Here is a 21931-nt window from a genome sequence, read left to right as displayed (position 1 = left end):
AGCAATCAAATTAAACTACTATAAAGTGTCAAGCAGGGAATGCAGTGGCTCAGTGGCTAAGATGCTAAGTTTGTCGATTAGAAAGGTCAGCAGTTCAGCAGTTTGAATCCCTAGTGCCACGTAACTGAGTGAGCTTCCAATACTTGTCCCAGCTTCTGCCAACCTAGCAGTTTGAAAGCACGTAGAAATGCAAGTAGAAAAATAGGCACCACCTTTGGTGGGAAGGTAACAGCGTTCCGTACACCTTCGGCATTTAGTCATGCCAGCCACATGACCAGGGAGAAGTCTTGGGACAGCGCTGGCTCTTTGGCTTTGAAATGGAGATGTACACCACCCCCTAGAGTCGAGAACGACTAGCACGCATGTGCGAGGGGAACCTTTACCTTAAAGTGTCAAGCACATTAAAGCAACTTTCATTTTTGTCTTAGCTCCATCTACAGACTAGAGAATGGTCCTAGCACTGACTGCATGCAGGCCCTAAAGGGCACAAATTTCGTTCTTAAGGTTGACCTACAACAGTTCATGTAGTGACCATTCAAAGTATAATGGCACTGAAAAAAGTGACTTACAACTGTTTTTCAAACTTACGACTAATTACATTTCCCATGGTCATGTGATTAAAAATTCAGGCACTTGGCGACTATTTATTATGTTGGCTAAAGTGTCCCCAGGTCACCTGACTTGCAACCTCCTGATAGGTGAAAATAAGATTCATTTTACAACTGTGATTCACTTAACAACTGTGGCAAGAAAGTCATAAAATGGGGCAAAATTAACTTAAGAACTGTCTTACTTAGCCATAGAAAATTTCAGCTCAATTATTGAGTCGAGGACTACCTATACTGAGCCTAACTCTTCTCCAATTTCCCTGTTAAGAGAAGGTGTATATATCTGCACATTTAGTACTAGAAAAGAAAGTTACATCCTTTGAAATTCTTTACAGTGCCTGAAATCAGGACACAGAAAGCTCCATCCTTCTCAGTCGCTCATCCTATGGTATTTCTGGAGGGTGATGGGGATCTAATAATTGATTTCACTTTCTCACCTCACTGCTTCACGGGGAATTTATCAACTCAACTTGCTCCCACATGATAAGCTGTGAAGGCTTCTGAGCTGACAAGATTATTCCATAACAGAATGTCAGACTCAGATCGCCTGCTAGGTTTCAGAAAGCCACAAGAAAAATGAGCCTACAAGAGCGAAACCCCCATAACTCAAAGATATATTACTCTGCTTCATAAACACTGCAAAAAGAAATGAAGGAAAGATTGGGCAGAAAAAAAGTAATAGAAATTCAGAAATATAGGATGACAACCACAATGGCACTTCAAGTCATTCTTTTGCCTTTGGCCAACTTCTAACATGTTGTGAAATAAAGACAAAGCTTGTTTCCCTGGTCTATCAGCATGACATCCGAACAATGAAATATACACTCTGCATGGAATGTAGCAAGAGGAAAATAAATGGACTAATAGAGCAGGCCACTATTTTCCATGGGAGCTCTAGTTATAATAAGCTGCCTTAAGTCGCCATGTGCAGCAATATAAATTTTATAAATAAATAATAATACTTATAGTGTAATGTCCTTGCATTCTCCTTAACTATTGCATGTTCACTCAAGGAGAATAAGCTGGGGAAGTATAAAGGAAGTGTTCCTCCTGACACTATACTATATAGTTAGTCCTCAACTTGTAACATTTCATTTAGTCAATGTTCAAAGTTACAACACTGAAAACACGACTTATGGCCATTTTTCACACTTACACCCATTGCAGAATTCCTATGGAAACATGATCAAAATCCAGATGATTGGCAAGTGACTCATATTTATAACAGTTGTGGTATCTCAACTTTCTGACAAGCAAGGTCAATGGGCAAGCCAGATTCACTTAACAACCATGTGACTAACTTAACAACTGCAGGGATTCACTTACCAAGTGGAGCAAGAAACATTGTAGAATGGGTCAAAACTCACTTAACAAATGTCTCACTTAGCAATAGAAATTTTGGGCTCAATTGTGGTCTTAAGTCAAGGATTATCTGTACAGGATTTCATGTTTGAGCAGTGGGTTGGACTAAAAGACCTCCAAGGTCCCTTCCAACTTTGTTATTCTTTTGAGAACAAAAATCAGTTGACTGGAAATGTTATATGAAGTCAGTACATCAGCAGGTAATGTGCAATTAGAAAGTAATAAAGAAAGAATGAAGAAAAAGAGAGGTAGATGGAGGGAGACAGAAAGAAAGGACATCGCAGCCTTCACACCAATGGTACAGCGCAATGCACTTATTATTTTAAAGCCACTGTTTTCATCTTTTTCATCTTTATTCTTCAGGTCAAAAGTGCAATTCCAGAACTACAAACAAAGAACATTAGTTGCAAATGCTTCTTGCTTGGTTATTTCGGAACTGTAGTTATAAAACACAAATAAGAATGGACGAATTTGTCAGTACTGTTTTTCCGCTCGATTTGTCATTCTTCCTAAGTTCATTTCACATCAATTTTTTTAGGTATATTAGTTAACCTGCATTTTTTCCTGCATCTGTAACAATGTAAACCTTTTTATACACAAGTGGCTAATTATAACTGTCCTCAGCTAACTCAGCAATTGAGATTGAAATTTCTGTGGCTAGGTGACCCAGTTGTAATGACTGATGTAAGCCACTTTGCAATAGAAATTCCAGCACTTACAGTTGCTGTTATTTAATGAATCACCGTGGATCATTAAGCAATAATGGTATGCATTTCTAAACTCCTGATAGCTTCCACACTGACTTTGCTTATAAGATAAAGTGACCAGATTTTAAAATTGGTAAAGCGGGACACCATTGGCGGGGGGGCAGGGGGAGGGAGGGAGGGGGTGTTCTTGATTTAAAATTTTGCCGCCTGGCGCTGCGGCTGAGGTGAAGCCACCAAAGCTCCCGCTGGCACCCCCACCCATGGCAGCCGCCACTGTGTTGGGTTGCGAGAGTTCATGCAGAGTTCAGCAGCTCTTCTCTGCTGCAAAAATTGGTGTCGGACAGTACGAAACGAGACACCCCGGCTCCTTTCACCATACAACCCATAAATCGTCAGATACCGATTGATCTAACTAAATTTGCCGCTGGAGCTGCCACCACCCTCACTCCAGAAACACGGCATCCGCCCTTTAAAAGCATCTGTCTGGCTCTCCAGTGAGGGGAAGGATCGTTCCGCTGTGCAACAGGGAAAAACGTCCTGTGCCCTTTGCTAATTACTTTATGTGTGCTTTGAAAAGAGGAGAGTGGGTGAAAAGCAGGACGTTTTTGAAATGCTGCAGGAGGCGGGACAAATTATTAATAATCGGGACTATCCCACCAAAAGCGGGACGTCTGGCCACCTTATTATAAGAAGCCAACAAAGAAGGTTAAAATGGCAATCATAGGACCACAAGAAGCTGCAATGGACAAAACTCTTGAGGACCAGTTGTAAGTTACCACCACCACCCCGCCGCCGCCAATTTAGGGCTGACATAAGTTCAGTCAAGAGAGATGAGGTGGTTCAATGGCAAAGATGTTAAACTTGTCGATCAGAAAGTTCGGCAGTTCGAATCCCTAGTGCCATGTAATGGGGTGAGCTCCCGTTACTTGTCCCAGCTTCTGCCAACCTAGCAATTCGAAAGCATGCAAAAATGCAAGTAGAAAAATAGGAACCACCTTTGGTGGGAAGGTAACAGCGTTCCATGCACCTTCAGCATTTAGTCATGCCGGCCACATGGCCATGGAAGTGTCTTCAGGCAGCCCTCGCTCTTCGGCTTTGAAACTGAGATGAGCACCAACCTCGAGAGTTGGAAACAACTAGCACATATGTGCGAGGGGAACCTTTACCTTTATCTAATGTTCAGTCACTGAATGAATGGTTAAGCAAACAACCAGTATATGCATTTTTGTAAACTGTTTTCCTTAATCTGCAATTTAGAACATTTTTCCTGTATCTAGTTAACCATCCATTCATTCCATTTTTTCAAATGCACACATTTTTGCTTGGATTTTTTGGAAATAGTCCTGTACAATTCTTCAGAGTTCAAAAAAAAAAAAGAAGAAGCATTCCCAATGTACAGGTAGTTCTCGACTTACAACCATTTGTTTAATGAGTGTTCGAGGTAACAATGGCCCTAAAAAATGTGACTTATGACTATTTTTTACACTACTGTTGCAAAATCCCATGGTCATGTGATCAAGATTTTGACACATGGCAGCTGATTCATATTTATAACGGTTGCACTCTTCGGGGGAGGGGGTTCACGTAATCCCCTTTTGTGACCTTATGATGAGTAAAATCAATGGGGAAGCCATATTCACTTAACAACCTTAACAACAAATGCAGTGATTCACTTACTGACTGTGGCAAGAAAAGTCATAAAATGAGGCGAAATTCAATTAACTTATGAGTTAAGAGTCGAGGTGGTGCACTTGTTAGAATGCAGTGCTGCAGGATACTTCTGCTGCCTATTGGCTGCTTGCAATTTGACAGTTCAAATCTCACCAGGCTCAAGGTTGACTCAGCCTTCCGTCCTTCTGAGGTAGGTAAAGACCCAGATTGTTGGGGGCAATAGACTGTAAACTGCTTAGAGAGGGCTGTAAAGTACTATGAAACTGCATATAAGTCTTAGTGCTATTGCTATTAACAACTCTCTCATTTAGCAACAGAACTTTTGGGCTCAATTATGGTTGTAAGTTGAGGACTACCTGTAGCCCTTTAATGGAATGGAGAACAGGAGTTTCATTCATTTTCACGGATCCAACCAAGTTTATTTTTGTTAAAGAATACAGCCACGTTATTAAAAAAAAGAAAAATGGTCCAAGCTTTTTAGTTGGCTATTTTCAACATTTACTCCATTTCTGCATTTTAATTGGCCTATGATAGGGACACATAATGAATCATCTCCCCTACAGCCACAAGAGTTAACAGAACTTGGCATCTTAGTAAATGAAGATAAAATGTGCAAAGAAATGGAGAGACTTTACTTACTTGTGCGAAGAACTGAAGGCGTGACTTCAATTTCACTTGCTGCTTCGTAAGATGCATTAGTTGTGCCCAGTTCGCTACCGAAAATCTCAGGGCTCTGGGTGCCTGTAGAGCTGGCACTGGTGCCATCTCCTCCATGGTTTGGATCTTGCTCATCAAATATAGCCACAAGCTACAAACAACAAATTAATTTCTAATTAGAAGGGGAGTGATACTACAACTCCATCATCATTATCAGCTACATCAAGCAATGAAGGATATTTTATTAATAGGACTGATCAATTGCATAAAAATATGCCCTACAGAATCACGTTGCTCCTACTCAGTCATGTGAAACCTCTTCATTAGAATTCTTGATTGCTGTGCAAATTGAATATCTGAAGTCATAGGACAACCTCCCCCGTGTGTCCCAAACCCCTTATAGCCCATTTAAAAAATTAAAAAATAAAATCCGGTTACTATTGTTTTAAATAAGACTCATCCTTCACTACATAAGGAATGCTGCTCTTTAGATTGTCCCAGTATTTTTACAACTGATGTTGAATGTACCTATTCTGTATGAGAGGAAATAAAATTATTTAACTAGAAATTAGACACAAATATGTCTTGCCAGATTTGATGTAGGAGACATTTCAGGTCAAATACTTGGTTATAATCTTAAGCCATCAGATGTTAAATATACAACCGACATAGCTATACATATAAGAAAAGGTAGAAATGTTATAGACATTTTTAAAAACAATTTATCTCACCTCATTTTCTAAAGACAAGGCGATGACTTTGCCAAAGTTGAAATACAAGCAAAACTATTCAGTACTAGATGGATTATTTACAATACAATCCCTTATTTACCTATTTAATAATAAATCTGCAGGAAAATGCATATAGAACTGCACCTTAACTGTGCTACTTTTTAAGCATGAAATGTGCTATGCATTTGTGTTCAGCATATTCAATTAAATTGAGCAGCGTACTGCTTCTCCTACACTCAGCAATAAAGTTGAATATTGACTTATATACTCAATTCTTCAATGGTATACAGAGAACTGGGGGGGGGGGGAATGTAGATCCTTGTGGTTCACTCTTTCCCTGAAAAAAAAAAAATCCTTGGACTTTTCAGTTACCCTACCCAAAGATTTATAACTTCATTAATTCTACCTTCCTTTCTCCCCAGCCTCCCCTCCTGACACTGACCCGGGCTAATTATAAATTACTGCTGTTATAGTCATCAAAAAAGAAATATCCTGTAATTATACACAAATGTGTTCCAAAATGAATAAATAATATATGTTTTCAGGAATGGATCCATGCAGATTAGAACTTACTGAAAAGTGATCAAAATGTGACTTCTCAATAGAGGTACACAAAAGAGTCTTGTCACATTTTAATGTTTAACTGTTGTACACAACTTTTCTTTGTTGCAAGACTCCTAGAGGCTTTCCAGAGGGAAATCAAACTCAAAAGGAAAAGGAATTTCCTCCTTATTACAGCAGGGGCAAACTGATTCCTGAAAACTTGGGAGGTCCATCACTGCACATTATTGAAATTCTCAAGGAAAATTTGGAACAATCCTTTATCTGTGATGAGAGGATTCCTGCCCCGAACCGAGGGTTGGACCAGAAGACATCTAACTTCTCCTCCAACTCTTTTGATTCTAGAAACTTAGGAAGACATGGCTTCCAAGCTATGTAATATAAGCTATGTACCCTCAGTTAATAATCATTTGTTCAGTGACTAACTATTTGAAGTTACAAAAGAGATGTACAAAGGTACCTAAAGTTGCAGCCATTGCAACATCACTGCTGGATTCTGAAAAGAAAGACAAAGGGGAAGCCAAGCAAGAGGTTTCAAATGGCAATCACATGATTTCATGCTCAACAATGGTCCAGGGTTTGCTTAATGGCCCCAACTGCAACTGAGTTGGTATAAGTCATGTAATGTCGTCATTTAAGGCCCTATTGCTCAGCAAAGAATTTTCCGGATCCAATTATCATTATTAATCAAGGGCTACTTTTATAAATCACTAAGTATTTAAGTGCCTTATCTCATACTTACCTGAATTATATGCATCCCATTTAGTAGTTGCATTTTCCCAAATGTTAGCATAAGCAAAGTATAATCTGAGCAATTGGTTGTATTTGTGACAAACAGTAAGCTGACTGAGAATGTTAGCTTATTATAACAAGCAGCCCTGCTGCGACATGATTCCCAAATTGCTTCATATAGACCACAAGTGATAATACTATCAAGAAATTATAGTCACAAAATGTCTATTTGTCTATGTCACAACTCAATCTCACAGCTATTCCAGCAGAGAATCTAATAAATGGAGGAATTTCTAGGCGTTCAACTTTCTCAAAATAAGGGATTCTCCCAGAATCTTAAGAGTTACAGATATTGGATTTGTCAGCAAGCACAGTGCTAGAAGCTCGCATATAAATTTGCACTGCAATGTTTTATCCGAAAAGTGTAAAGCCAGATGGTAGTAGAGGTGGCGGTTGGCTCTGCACTGAAAGCTGTGAACCTAATCCACAAGAAAAGTGCGACCAAATATCTATAACAGTATTTTAATGCAGCCTGAAAATATCAGCTCATTAACCAATTCCCAAGAGAGATATTCCTTCCCTTGTATGCGATCAGGCTTCATACAAAAAAGCATAAGGAACAGCACTAATAAAATCATAGATTCCTAAAACCATAGCATAATTGAGGGTTATTTCATTCTGCATTAACACTGTGAGTCAGTCACCCAGAGGTTCCAGAAATGGGTAGCACACAAGCAAAGAAAGGTGAGTGAGTGAGTGAGTGAGTGAGTGAGTGAGTGAGTGAGTGAGTGAATGAATGAATGAATGAATGATAAATAAATAAATAAAATAGATTCCTGTAATTGGGAGTTTATTTGTATAGGATGTAAGCCCTTTGAATGTGTTCTTGCTACCACACCACATAAAACAGGTAAATATTGCAATGCTAGTTAACTGGTAATTCCTAAAATCTGTGACAAATTATAGATTTGGGTTTAATATCTTATGATTGCTGTAGTAATATAAGAAATAAAAACACATGTAGAATTACAGATAGTGCCAAAGCAACGTAGTTTAAATCATGGTCTTTTGTTAACTAATCATAGGTGGTATCAGTGGTGGGTTTCAAATTTTTTTAGAACCTCTTCTGTAGGTGTGGCTTGCTTTGTGGGAGTGGCTTGCCAGCCATGTGACTGGGTGGGAGTGGCTTGCCGGCCATGTGACTGGGTGGACGTGGCCAACTTATAAAATGTGGTGAAACTCACTTAACAACACTCTTGCTTAGCAACCAAAATGTTGGCTCAGAAACTCTGGCATTTGAAGCACGCAAGTCTTAAAGCTGTCAAGTTACAAGACCCTTGCATCCCTAACCCTTTAGGGGAAAAAACCCAGGGGTGTTCAACCTTGGCAGCTTTAAGACTTGTGGACTTCAACTCCCAGAATTCCTCCTCTCGTTCTTCATCTTGATGATGTGCAGACGGGCGGGGGGAGGGAGCTGGAACCGGTTCTAAATGGTACTGTAGACTTGTGGAACCTCTTCTATAGAAGAGGTTAGAACTGGCAGGAACCCAGCCCTGGCTAACTAGGCATCTGACATTATGTCTACATATACCCTGTGACCTGATGGCCAAATATTCAATATATATTCCTGAAAACAGGAAAACTTTATATTTCAGTAATCTGCACAAAAGTGTTGGTTGTTAGAGAAGTTCATGGTGAATATATAAATGTCAGAAGAAAGGACATGCTGATTACCTTAATGTTTGAAAAAAAGAGAAATATCACAGAATCGCTTCCATGGCAATTCCACATTTGACAATCACTTGCCATTTTAATGTGCTAAGTAGAAAGAGCAGAAAATTGTGTGCTTTCCTTGTGTAGGATGACATCCCATCTCCATTTCTAAAATTCAACCTCATTCTCCATCTCAAATTGATATATTTTAGGGAAATTAATGGCCGAGCTACCAAAGTAACTTGAAAGAGTAATGAAGATGGTAATCATGATTTTCCTTGATGAATAGATAATTTTAACTATCTAGATAAAATATTATGGGGAAAATATGAAAGGAATGGAAGAAAAACAGAATCCTGTGACTTAATCAGTCAATCTGATCAAATGAAATTATCTGGTAGACAAGAAAGTGATACAGAAAACATCCAATAAACTTTTTTCTCAAAGAAACAGATTGCTTAAACTACAATTCTACATGTTTTTGTGGTGACATGAAGTCAAAAATATCATTGTAGATATTTGGTAGCCCCTTTTTGTTGCAGATTTAACAAAATAAGACAGATAGAAGGGACCTTAGAGGATGCCTAGTCCAATCTCCCACGCAAGCAAGAGACCCTATACCCATGATGGCAAACCTTTTTGTTGTTACGTGCCAAAAATATAATGTATAATCCCGCACCCATAATGCAATGTGTCCACAACCCCCCCCCCCGCATGCAACCTGCCTCCCATGCATGGATGCGTGACTCCCTATGCTCCCCTGGCCCCCATGAATGCACCCCGCCCCCCCATTGCCCATTTTTGACTTCCATATTGGTTCAGATGGCCTTCCAGACCCAAAAAGCGGTGAGGGGGTCCCCCCATGCCCCGTTTGGGGCCTGGAAGGCCTCCTGCACCAACCTAGAAGCCAAAACAGGGCACTGTATAAGGCCCCAAAATGCAATGCAAGCGCCCCAGACACATGCACCGGAGCACATGCGTGCGTGCATCCCTACATGCATACACACACACCGCAGTTGTGTGGCAGAAACCCAAGACCAGTGGCTAACAGGAGGCACACGCACAACGGCTGGTGTGCCTGCAGAAAGGGCTCTGCATGCCACCTGTAGTAGGTGTGCCATAGGTTAACCATCACTGCCCTATATCATTAGAGATACAGTAAATGGCTGCCCAATCTCTTCTTAAAACTTCCAGTGTTGGAACATCTGCTTCTTTTTGAGACAAGCTATTCCACTGATTTAATTGTTCTGTCAGGAAATTTCTCCTTAGTTCTAGGTAGATTCTCTCCTTGATTAATTTCCATCCATTGCTTCTTCTCCTGCCTTCAGGTGCTTTGGAGAATAGTCTTACTCCCTCCAGTCCCCTAATCATCTTTGTTGTTCTTCTCTGCTTTACAGTTTTCTGCAAAGCCAATCCTCACCTCTACTACCATTTCATTTCGCAATTATCTAATCAAATTTGCACCATGGTGCAAATTTATATGCAAGTTTTTAGCACTGTGAAGATTGACTTTAAACTCAATGTAAATCGTTCTAAACTTGACTGTAAAAAATATGATTACTGTAAAAGAGTTGTCAAAGACTGGAATGCCCTACCTGATTCAGTTGTCTCAGCTACCCATTTTCATTTTCAGTCACAAATGGACTTCCGTGGACCTTACTTCATACTTAAGTGGTCAGTAGAGGGGATGTGCATAACTGCACTAATGTGTCTATCGTCCCTGTCATGGTATTTTTATTCTCTTGTTCTCATTTTTGTTTGACAAATTCCAATAAATAAATAAAAATAAATTATAGTTGAGAAACAGAGATTCTGACATAGTGTAGGCAATATCTGATTTATATTACTTGCCTGATGAGGTCAATTGAACAGATGAAATTTATTCCCCTAACGTTGGTCTTATTATATCAGTTCCTTTTCTGGCAGCCAAAAAGTTTTTATAACTCACTGGTAGGTCTCAAGATCATCATCTGAACCTCAAATATAGGGTTGAAAAGCTAAAGGGATTCTTAAGACTAATTAACTGCGCAGCAAAAAAAAAAAAATTGGCACAGGCTCACCAGAAAAAAATTGTATCATGCGGTCCAGACCGATAATATAGACAAGCCAACTTTATAATCACATTGTTCTCCAAGGAACACTTACTATGACTTAATATCTAGAAATAAGTCATCAGTAAAGCAATGATTTTGTTATTATGTTTAAGTACTAATCTGCAACCCTGGGCCCCTGAAGAGGGAAAACTGGATTCAAAAGTACCAACCTAATAATAGAAGTGTTTGCAACTAAAATCAGTGTCACTTAAATATGTACTAAATTTTAGGAACTGATTTAGATAAAACAAAGACACATGCAAAAACAAATGCAGAATAATCGTGTGTCAAATAATCTTGCATTTGCTTTTGGACAGCACAAAGTAATTAGCTAGAATGTAAAAGATAGAAATAATTGTTCAGCAGAATGAACAATTATGTTTTTGATTTTAAAAAAAGAACCACATTTGTTGAGTCTGTGAACTGTGACTGATTGATCAACAGATCCACTATCAGTCTTTCCCAAATATGTCACAATTTCCTAGTAATAACTATTCCCTATCATGGTTTCCTTTGCTTTAAAAAAATATTGTATGTGTGTGTGTTCACTGCACATACAACACACATTTCTTGCCAGAGTTGTTACGTGAATCTCACTTAACATCTGTTAGCAATGGAAATTTTAGGCTTTTATTGTGATCATAAGTCAAGACTACCTTTATTCACCAAAGTTGACAGAGAAACTTGGTAAGAAAGACAAGGTTACCATTCACTGAAAAATAGTTCATTGATATTTAGGAGAACTATATGTTACATTGAACTTTCTCCCTTCTTAGAGCTCAGCCTGATAACCATTAGATATGGTGGGGCTATGTATCCAACATAGATATGATATGAATTCTGAGAGCTGTAGAAACATCAGATACAAAGACAACAGGTTGGGATAAAAGTCAATGTATTTCACATCCAAAAAGCTGCATCTCCTGAGTATTTGCTTAATTACTCTGTCATCATTTGTTTCCTGTTTCCTGTTACTTTAATTTTGTAGTGATTCAGCTTTATTGGCAAACACTAACTTTCAACCCAACATTAAAAAAATCATTCAAAGAAAGCTTTGCCAATATTTTTATATATAATTTTTATTAAGAACTTTGATTAATAGTAGTATTTAATACAAACAGAATTTACAAAAAAAGGAATAAAAAGGATGATAAAAAAAGAAAAAGAGGAAAGTAACAATATAATAAAGAAAGAAAAATATATACGGAACCTTCATCACAACCTTCATCACAAGTATAAAAACATTTAGTAACACTTCAAACTCTCTCAAGTTTAAAACATTTATATTCATCCCATATCCCATTTTAAATTTTCAAATATCAGCTAGTTTCTTTTGTAGATCCAGTGAAATATTCCCTTGGCGTATGGGTTGTAAATTCAAGTTCAATACCATCTCTAACTTGTCAGATTAAATTTGTTTTACATCTGACATTTCTTCTATACTATTTTTGGACATTGTCTATCATTACTGACATAGTTGATATTGTGGCTACTATTTTTTTATTCCATTCTTCAAAAGTTTCATTTAGTATTTTGACAGCCATCATAACATGCACCATCTTGCAAACCAGCATATTTCTTCTACCTAAAATCAATGGTGGGTTGCCATTTTTTTTACTACTGGTTCACACATGTGTGTGATGCTTCTGCGCATGTGCAGAAGCATACAGGCAGTGGGCAGAGCCCCCACCACAGAGGTGGGTTCCTACCAGTTCGCACCTATTCGATAGAACCGGTTCGTCAAATCTACCGAACCGGTTAGAAGAGGTTCCACCAGTGGACCCGGAAAGCAGACCACACCTAGAGCCGAGGTGGCGCAGTGGTTAAATGCAGCACTGCAGGCTACTGCTAGATCAGCAGTTCAGCGGTTCAAATCTCACCGGCTCAGGGTTGACTCAGCCTTCCATCCTTCCGAGGTGGGTAAAATGAGGACCCGGATTGTTGGGGGCAATATGCTGACTCTCTGTAAACCGCTTAGAGAGGGCTGAAAGCCCTATGAAGCGGTATATAAGTCTACTGCTATTGCTATTATATTGCTATTACAGAAAAGGTTTCAAATTTTTTTGAAACCCATCACTGGTCCTTGGATATGATAATTCTACACTATCATGCTCATATTTATAAAACTCAGTGCCTCTGTGAAAGGTAAGGATGACTACTGCGTTTGAGGTGCAATCAGAACATTGCATATGTTGAAGTTGTTTTAACACAAACTGAAGATGCCTTTTAAAAATCAAGTTTACATCATATTCTTATGCATGCCAGTACTGTGTGTGAGATAATTTAAAGTAGTTCTGACAAGTGTTGTCGGCATCGTCATATCCGGTCACATGGGCAGCAAGCCACTCCCATCCGATCACATGGGCGGCAAGCCGCTCCCACAAAGGAGGCCACACCCACAGAGTAGGTTCGAACAATTTTTGAAACCCACCACTGCCCCACCACCACCACCACTACTACCGGATCCAGGCCAAACCAGAAGCAACTCACCTCTGCCTAAAATATTTAGTCCCCCTTAATGTCTAGTACATGAATTCATGGAATTATTTATGTTATGTCTTATAAAAGCCAAAACAGGATCTATTTCCCATAAAAAATATGTTTATAGTTTATAATTAATTCCAAATCCATAAGATTCAATATTCCAATTTTATCTGGAACCTCAGTTGGTTTATAACTTCCTAAGATCAAAATCTTATTTGGCTTTTGGCTGTTTATTTCAGATTCTCTATATTCTCAGCTTTAGGATTAAATTTTTCTTTCATTCAGGATTAAAGGCAGAGTCACCCACTGAGTCATTCCAAAAATCTCTTAATAGCTTAGAAGTAGTTAATGAACAATTTCCAAGAGTGATTAGAAGGAGAAGTTTGCAAACCTAAAGTCCTTTAAAAGTCTCTGCTCTGGTTGTGAACAAGACGGCTAATCCCATCATCTCACCATACTCAAACTCCTGTAAAACTGCTGTCCTGCAGTCTTCCTCAAAGAAAGCATATATGGGTGATCTCTGTTCACTCCTTATCCAAAGAAATTCAAGAACCAATCTTTTCACCAGTTTCTCGGTTTTTCCTGTGGTTATTGGCACAGTGGTCGTACATTACATCAGTTGGGGGGGGGGCAGACCATCCTGCAGCCACCACTTCCTGTTTGCTCGAACCGGAGAGAACAGGCTGAATACCAGACCATCTCTCCTTCACATTCAGTTTGCCATTCCTCCTCCAGAAAAACCCCAAGCCCCTCTTTCCCCCGCTTTCCCCCCAAGTCATACATATATGGATGTGAAAGGGATGCATGATATATGGTTTTCTTCTCACACTGATATTAAGCATTTAAAATCTCTCCTTGTAACTGCAATAATTTCCATACAGATTAGCAGACAGACTTGATCTGTAATATACCCATGTCTCTAAATTGCCTCTGGTTTTCTCTCAATATTCCAACCCACTAGCTGAAGTATGATTCACTAGTGGTGTGTTCCCAGGAAATTAGTATTCCTTATTTCAAGTCCTCTTTTGATCTTCTATATCACAGTTGTTATTTACAAGTGCCAACAGCACAAACATTCCTTATTAAAAAAAATCAATTCCATTGAAAAGCACTTTGAGAAGTCATATTTTTGTATACCCTTTGGAAATAAAACAAAAAAAAGAGCTTTACTCAAGTTATAAGGTAAACAACTGAATGCTCTGATTTTACAGTAATGTTTTGGCACACTTGAGTTACTCTGTAAAAGTAGGTTAGCAATGTCATAAGACACTAACTAATTTCATAAAATAATCCAATAAGTGGAAGAATTTCACAGGATACTGACAATAAATGAAACAGATGTAACATCTTATTGAAAGAGACTTTAGAACCGTTTTTCCTAACCTTGCACTTTCCGGATAAACATGAAATTGTGCTCTTCAAATTTAACAAAATTGTGACAAACTGGGTGTGGCCAATTATAAAGGCTCAACAAATTAGAACTTTAAATATGAAAAGAGGATTAAGTGATCGAATGCATTCCTGATACCATCTGAAATGCGGAGAAATATCATTTCTCTGATTTTGTTGTATTTATTTTTACTGATATTAAACCAGATTTTAGCTTTCATTCTGATCCCATCTGCTACCTTTAGAGCATAGTGCCTAGAAAGAAGGTGTACTAAGAAATGACAGTGATATAAAAATGAAATGAAAAATATATGTCCTTTTGGAATAAATTCCTGAAATCACATCAGCTCAAGTTTTGATGACAGAGATTAATTTATGCTGATATAGGATGATCTTGTCTATATATACTAAAATGAAATTTAGTGATTTTAAGGCAGGAACCTTATAAACACCTGCCTGTAAATAGGTTAATGTGAATTCAGTGGGAATGATTTCTATGTGGGCATAGAAATAAAAACACCCTTCATTCCTCTGGGCACAGAAAAAGAACATCAAATAACTTGTCACCCAATGCAAATATAAAGGATAAAAATTCAGCAGTTTCTTTGGTAAAAAGAAATAAGCTAATTTCATGCCTCACCCCCAAGATATAGTATTATACAGCCTTTTTGGTTCAAATATAGGCCTGCCAGTAGCTTAATTTTTCCTCAACGCAACCATCTTGGACAGATCATTATTATATCCCATTTTACAGTTATAGCTGAGCAGTATAAATAATCAGGAGAGCTACAGTGTCAACAAAATTATCCAGGCAGAAATCCAACTGTACCCATGAACTTCATTGGCTTATTTTAGTCCCTTGATACTACTAAAGCACTTGGCTGGTGGCATTCAGATCACCAGCTCACTGCTAGAAACAGTTGAGAAACAATTCAATGCCTAACAATCAGTGGAATATTTCCAAGTCTAATTTAATTAAGGGGTGTCTGACAGGCTTAAGCTCCAGATTGTAACTACAGGAACAGGGAAATTTTGGAGACAGGACAGGACTATGACAAACAAAACTAGACCAGAAGGGGTTTATTTTTTACTCTTTGCCAATCAAAATGCTGCAGTGTCATATCTAACCCAATACCACATTATAATAGGGGTGTGTCTATGGGTGCAGGTGGTTGTAAGAGGGAGGGAGGAAGAGATGGCATGGCATTTTTCCTATTGAACCATGCATTTATTTATATCCCACCTTATTTTTTCAAATAAACAACTCAAGGTGACTAACATATAACATATCTTCCTCCTATTTTAAACAAAACAACCCTGTGAGGTGAATTGGCTGAGACAAAGTGACTGATCCAAAGTCATCCAGTTGGTTTTCATGCCTCTTGGTTTCTAGCCTGGTGCCTTAATCAGTGGACCAAACTAGTTCTCATAGTAGACACTGCAATAAAGAATAGATATATATATATATATATATATATATATATATATAGATAGATAGATAGATAGATAGATAGATAGATAGATAGATAGATAGATAGATAGATAGATAGATAGATAGATAATGGGTGGGTGGGTGGGTGGGTGGGTGGATATATATATATATATATATATATATATATATATATATATATATATATATATATATATATATATATTATTTATTTATCAGCACAAATAAACACACACACACACACACACACACACACACACACACACACACACATATATATATATATATATATATATATATATATGGGAGGGAGGGAGGGTAGGTAGGTAGGTAGTAGATATAGGTGGATGATGGATGGATGGATGGATGGATAGATGATGGATGGATGGATGGATGGATAGAGATGATAGATAGATAGATAGATAGATAGATAGATAGATAGATAGATAGATAGATAGATAGATAGATAGATAGATAGAGATAGATAGATAGATAGATAGATAGATAGATAGATAGATAGATAGATAGATATAGATGGATGATGGATAGATAGTGGATGGATGGTGGATGGATATATGGATGGATGGATGGATGGATGGATGGATGATGGATGGATGGATAGAGATGATAGATAGATAGATAGATAGATAGATAGATAGATAGATAGATAGATAGATAGATAGATAGATAGATATAGATGGATGATGGAGGGATGGATAGATGGTGGATGGATATATGGATGGATGGATGGATGGATGGATGGATGGATGGATGGATGGATGGATGGATGGATGGATGGATGGATGATGGATGGATGGATGGATAGAGATGATAGATAGATAGATAGATAGATAGATAGATAGATAGATAGATAGATAGATAGATAGATATGGAAACAGCTCCATTAAATGAGCTGCAAAAGAAAAATCAGATAAGCAAATATCTACCATACCAATCTTCTTGCTCTGAGCCTGGTATAACATTGAATGCAAGAGAAATAATAGGTGCAAATATTATTATTGCTAAATATAAGCACATTTTGGACAACTAAAAAATATGCTGGGATCTTAAACAAACCACTTTTAAAAAGTGCAAGCTCAGCCATCTTTATTTACTGAATGGTTATGAAAATTCCACTTCTTTCTCCCCACCACTTAATCCACAATGTTAATTATCTCTCATTGTATTCTAAATTAGGATAAAAATATAGAAAGACTAAAGATACCAAAGCATCTCTGGAATTGTATTTTTATTAGGATGCTAAATTATATACATATAGTTTTTCTTGAGTGCAAATTTTAATATTGGTTTGTGCTATCTAGTATATAAAGATTTAATATTCTCCCTTAAATCAACACATAATTAAATTCCTTCTATCTATTTAAAAAAAATAATGTGATATCCAAAGGGTTGCATCTAACCATATCTGCAAAATCCTAAGGATTATGTTGCAGATCGTAGAATGAATTATTTCCAGCAGATCAAAGCAACAATCCCATTTGGCTTTCATAAAACATCAAGATTCATAATTACAATTTCAAGATAATCTACCATTGCTGTGAATTGCAAATGCAGAATCATGTAAAGAAATAATATGATATGCAGAATTACATAGAATCATGCAGCAACCAATTATTGCTTGGAGAAGAAGAAAGTAACAATAAAACCAATTTGTAAGCTTTCTGATGAACGAACTGACTTTGAACAGCATAAAGACAGCCCCAAAATATTTAATCATTCCCTGAGCTTCACTTTCTAACCTTGCTTATTAAAATTGCATTTCAAGGTAACTACCATTCCAAGGAAGTATAGCACAAACAAATGTATTGTATCCAATACACTTTTAATTTCTACAAATTTGGGCTTAAAGAGAATGACCATTGGCTTACCTGAAGGGTTGTTCTCTGTGCATTGCGGAAATGTCCAAGCAAGGGTTAAATTCTGTCCCACTGCCCAAGGATTGGATTGGAAATGTCCCTTGCTTAGACACTCCAAGCAATGCACAGAAGAATGACCATTCGCTTACTTGAAGGGTCGTTTTCTGTGCACTATGGGAGTGTCCAACCCCATTCTGGGTGGAAGTTTTCTGGACAATCTGGCTCCATGTGGTGGATCTACAGCCATGTGAACATTCATCTCGCATGAACCATGCCTTCATTGAAAAAACTGCAGCTAGAAGGAGCCAGAAGGCATGGCCAAAGAATTTTCAATCCAGTCCTTGGGCAGTGGGACAGAATTTAATCCCTGCTTGGACACTCCAAGCAGTGCAAAGGAGAATGACTGATCCAAAGTCATCCAATTGGTTTTCATACTTTTTCACAGTTTGCCAGGAAAAATTCTGTAGTGCCATATCTAACCCAATACCACTTTATGGTAGATAGATGATAGAGACAGAGAGATACAGAGACTGAGTTTAAAAACAAATAGCATATAACAAATCCTAAAAGTTACGCAGCTGTATCAAAAATAAGTTATTTATTTAAAATGTGGCTTCATTTTATAATGTCTCTGCAAGGGCGTACTTATTACATTTAATAAACAATTAGCTATTCTATTGCTAGTTCCTCATCGTCAATATTTCATATAAATCCAGCTTTTTCTTTACAATTATGTTTCAAAACAACTATCCATCAGGGATCTAATTGGTGGAAAATACTTACTCTATATAACTGAAAATGGATTTTATAACTGTTTTGCTTGCCCCCAAATAGTTCAGAGCAATCTTTGCTATGTTTCAAGAAAGAAAGGTTCATTAATATTCTGAAAAAACATGCTTTTATTTGTGTGTTTAATTGCTCATCTGATCCAGCTGGAAAAAGAAAAACTACTTTCAACCAAAACCTAGAAACCTAGGGTCTGTCTTAATTACTGACTTGTCATTGGAATCACCACAATGAGAAGCTTTGTTAGTGTAAGGCATATTTCTTTCAAAAATGTAGACAGGTCTACTTCTCATGTTAGCCAATTAAATATCTTCAGATGTTCACCTTCAGCAAAAAGGTGACACCTGACACAGAGTGGGCAGCAGCGGCTAAGACCAAAACATCAGCATATGTTGGTACAAACACTTCAGGAAAACCTATTAGTCAAGAAGAGCAATAATGGGGAAATACATGGAAAAAAATCTCCAAACAAAAAGAAAAGTACAATGAGAATTGTAGCATGTGTAAATTGTCAATACAGTGATATATAGAACTATACCCTTGACGGCAAACCTATGGCACATGTGCCAGAGGTGGAACACAGTGCCCCACAGTGCCCTCTCTCTCAAGTTCAGCTCCATCATGCATGCCGGTGCACCTCCTGCCAGCCAGCTGGTCTTTGGGTTCTCTGTTCACATGCACGGGGGATGGGTGTGGGGGGGGGGGTAACATATGCATGCATGGGGGTGACAGGGGCTTGTATGTGCATGTGTGGGGGTGAGCACAGGTTGGGGGGTCATGCATGCATGTGGAGGTGAGGTGCATGCACAGAGGGGGGTGCACACATTGCATTTTGGGGGTTCGGGTGCACGGGCGTATTTGGGCACTCCGACCAAAAAAAGTTAGCCATCACTGAGCTATACTCCACATAGAAATGGATATACAGTAGAAAGGAGTAGTTCCTGCCAATTTTAGTCCGCTAGTCATTGCCAACTACAAGGAATGGTGCTCATCTCTGTTTCAAGCCTGTTGAGCCAGCGCTGCCTGAAGACCTTTTCATAGGCATGATGCCAAGCATGACATTGCGAAGCGCCATTTCTTCTGCACTGAAGTGGTACCTATTTATCTAGTTGCATTTGCATGCTTTCGAACTGCTGGTTAACAGGAGCTAGGTGAAGATGGATGCCCACTCCAATTTGTAATGCTCTCAAACCCGGGCTGTCAGCTTTCCAAGTCCACAAACTCAGCATACCCTAACCACTGAGCCATCGTACTACCCATATACTGTAGAGAACTCACTATATAGAGAGGGCACCTTAGTTCCCAGCTGGAGATAAAAGAAGCTATCATTAAACACGTTTAATATACATGTGAATATACATGTTTTAAAATTTTCATTTCTGATCTGACAGATTAAAAACTACACATAGTTTTTAAGACTACATGTAGTTGTTGTTTAGTTACTGTCTTGTTTAGCAACTGTTCATAGTTATCATAGTGATGAAAAAGTAATTTTTACAGCCAATCCTCACATTTACAACTTCTCAGCTCTGCAAAGCAAATGAAAAATAAAATATAATTGTGGTTTTCACTTAGCAACTTCTTTAACAATTGATTGCCAGTACTAATTGTGGTTGCTAAATGAGGACTACCAGTATTTCTAAAATGAATCCCAAATCTGAAATGCAAAGCATTAGCATCCAGGTTTGTTACTTTATTTTCCCACAATGTCTCAGAATCTGCAGCTGAGCTTTTGCACAAAGAAATGTCCTAAACTGAGATTCTTTCATAGATACATTTATTTAAAAAAAATAATCTTATGGGATACTCAAACTTTTATGTCGTGTTTCATTTAAAAAATAAAAGCAGATCAAACTAAAGAAATCTCTATTAAAAAACAGGGCACCCAACTGAAAAGAGAGGACATCTTTGCTTCTTTACCAGATGATTATATATGAGAGAAGCAAGACATTATAATAAATGATTGTCATGGACAACCCCTTAAATATGAGCCAGCAGTGTGCTGCAGCTGCCAAAAAAGCCAATAAAGACTGCATAAACAGAGGGATAGAATGAAGATCACGTGAAGTGTTAATACCATTTTATAATGCCTTGGTAAGGCCATACTTGGAATACTGCATCCAGTTTTGGTCGCCACGATATAAAAGAATGCTGAGACTCTAGAAAAGAGAGCAGAGAAGAGCAGCAAAGATGATTAGGGGACTGGAGGCTAAAACATATGAAGAATGGTTGCAGGAACTGGGTATGTCTAGTTTAATGAAAAGAAGAACTAGGGGTTCATGATAGCAATATGTTCCAATATCTCAGGAGCTGCCACAAAGTAGAAGGAGTCAAGCTATTCTCCAAAGCACCTGAGGACATGACAAGAAGCAATGAATGGAAACTAATCAAGGAGAGAAGCAACTTAGAAGTCAGTAGAAATTTCTTGACAGAACAATTAATCAGTGGAACAACTTGCCTCCAGAAGTTGTGAATGCTCCAACATTGGAAGTCTTTAAGAAGAGATTTAAGAAGGATAACCATTTGTCTGAAATGGTAGAGAGTTTCCTGTCTAAGAAGGGAGTGGAACTAGAAGAGCTCCAAGGTCCCTTCCAACTCTGTTATTCTATTCAAGGTGGCGCAGTGGTTAAATGCAGCACTGCAGGCTACTGCTAGATCAGCAGGTCAGCGGTTCAAATCTCACCGGCTCAGGGTTGACTCAGCCTTCCATCCTTCCGAGGTGGGTAAAATGAGGACCCAGATTGTTGGGGGCAATATGCTGACTCTCTGTAAACCGCTTAGAGAGACCTGAAAGGCCTATGAAGCGGTATATAAGTCTACTGCTATTGCTATTGCTATTCTATTCTATTCTACTCTATTCTATCAAAGTACCCTATAAAATCATTTACAAATAACATCATCCTAAAGCAGTGTTTTTCAAACTTAGATGAAAATATGTGGACTTTAACTCTCAGAATTCCCTGGCCAGAATTCTGGGAGTTTCAGTCCACATATCTTCATCTAAGTTTGAAAAACACTGCTTTAAACATCACGCTGACTATCCTCCTTTTCCCTCTTTTTTAGTTAACACTGTGGATCTGAAGCAAGTGTGCAGGTCAATGGCTTTTCAA

The 21931-nt window shown here is 38.2% G+C and overlaps 1 protein-coding gene across 1 annotated transcript in view; it reads right to left on the bottom strand.

Annotated features, from left to right (window-relative positions):
• The window catches only part of PARD3 (par-3 family cell polarity regulator), a 492108-nt gene that overhangs the window by 234914 nt on the left and 235263 nt on the right, over positions 1-21931 (bottom strand). The window contains exon 3 of the mRNA XM_032237658.1: positions 4988-5156. Coding sequence (XP_032093549.1) covers positions 4988-5156 — 169 coding nt within the window. The remainder of the gene's footprint in view (positions 1-4987; positions 5157-21931) is intronic.

This window comes from Thamnophis elegans, chromosome Z (genome assembly GCF_009769535.1).
Source record: "Thamnophis elegans isolate rThaEle1 chromosome Z, rThaEle1.pri, whole genome shotgun sequence".
Taxonomy (NCBI): domain Eukaryota; kingdom Metazoa; phylum Chordata; class Lepidosauria; order Squamata; family Colubridae; genus Thamnophis; species Thamnophis elegans.
This window is presented reverse-complemented; position numbering and strand designations above follow the sequence as displayed.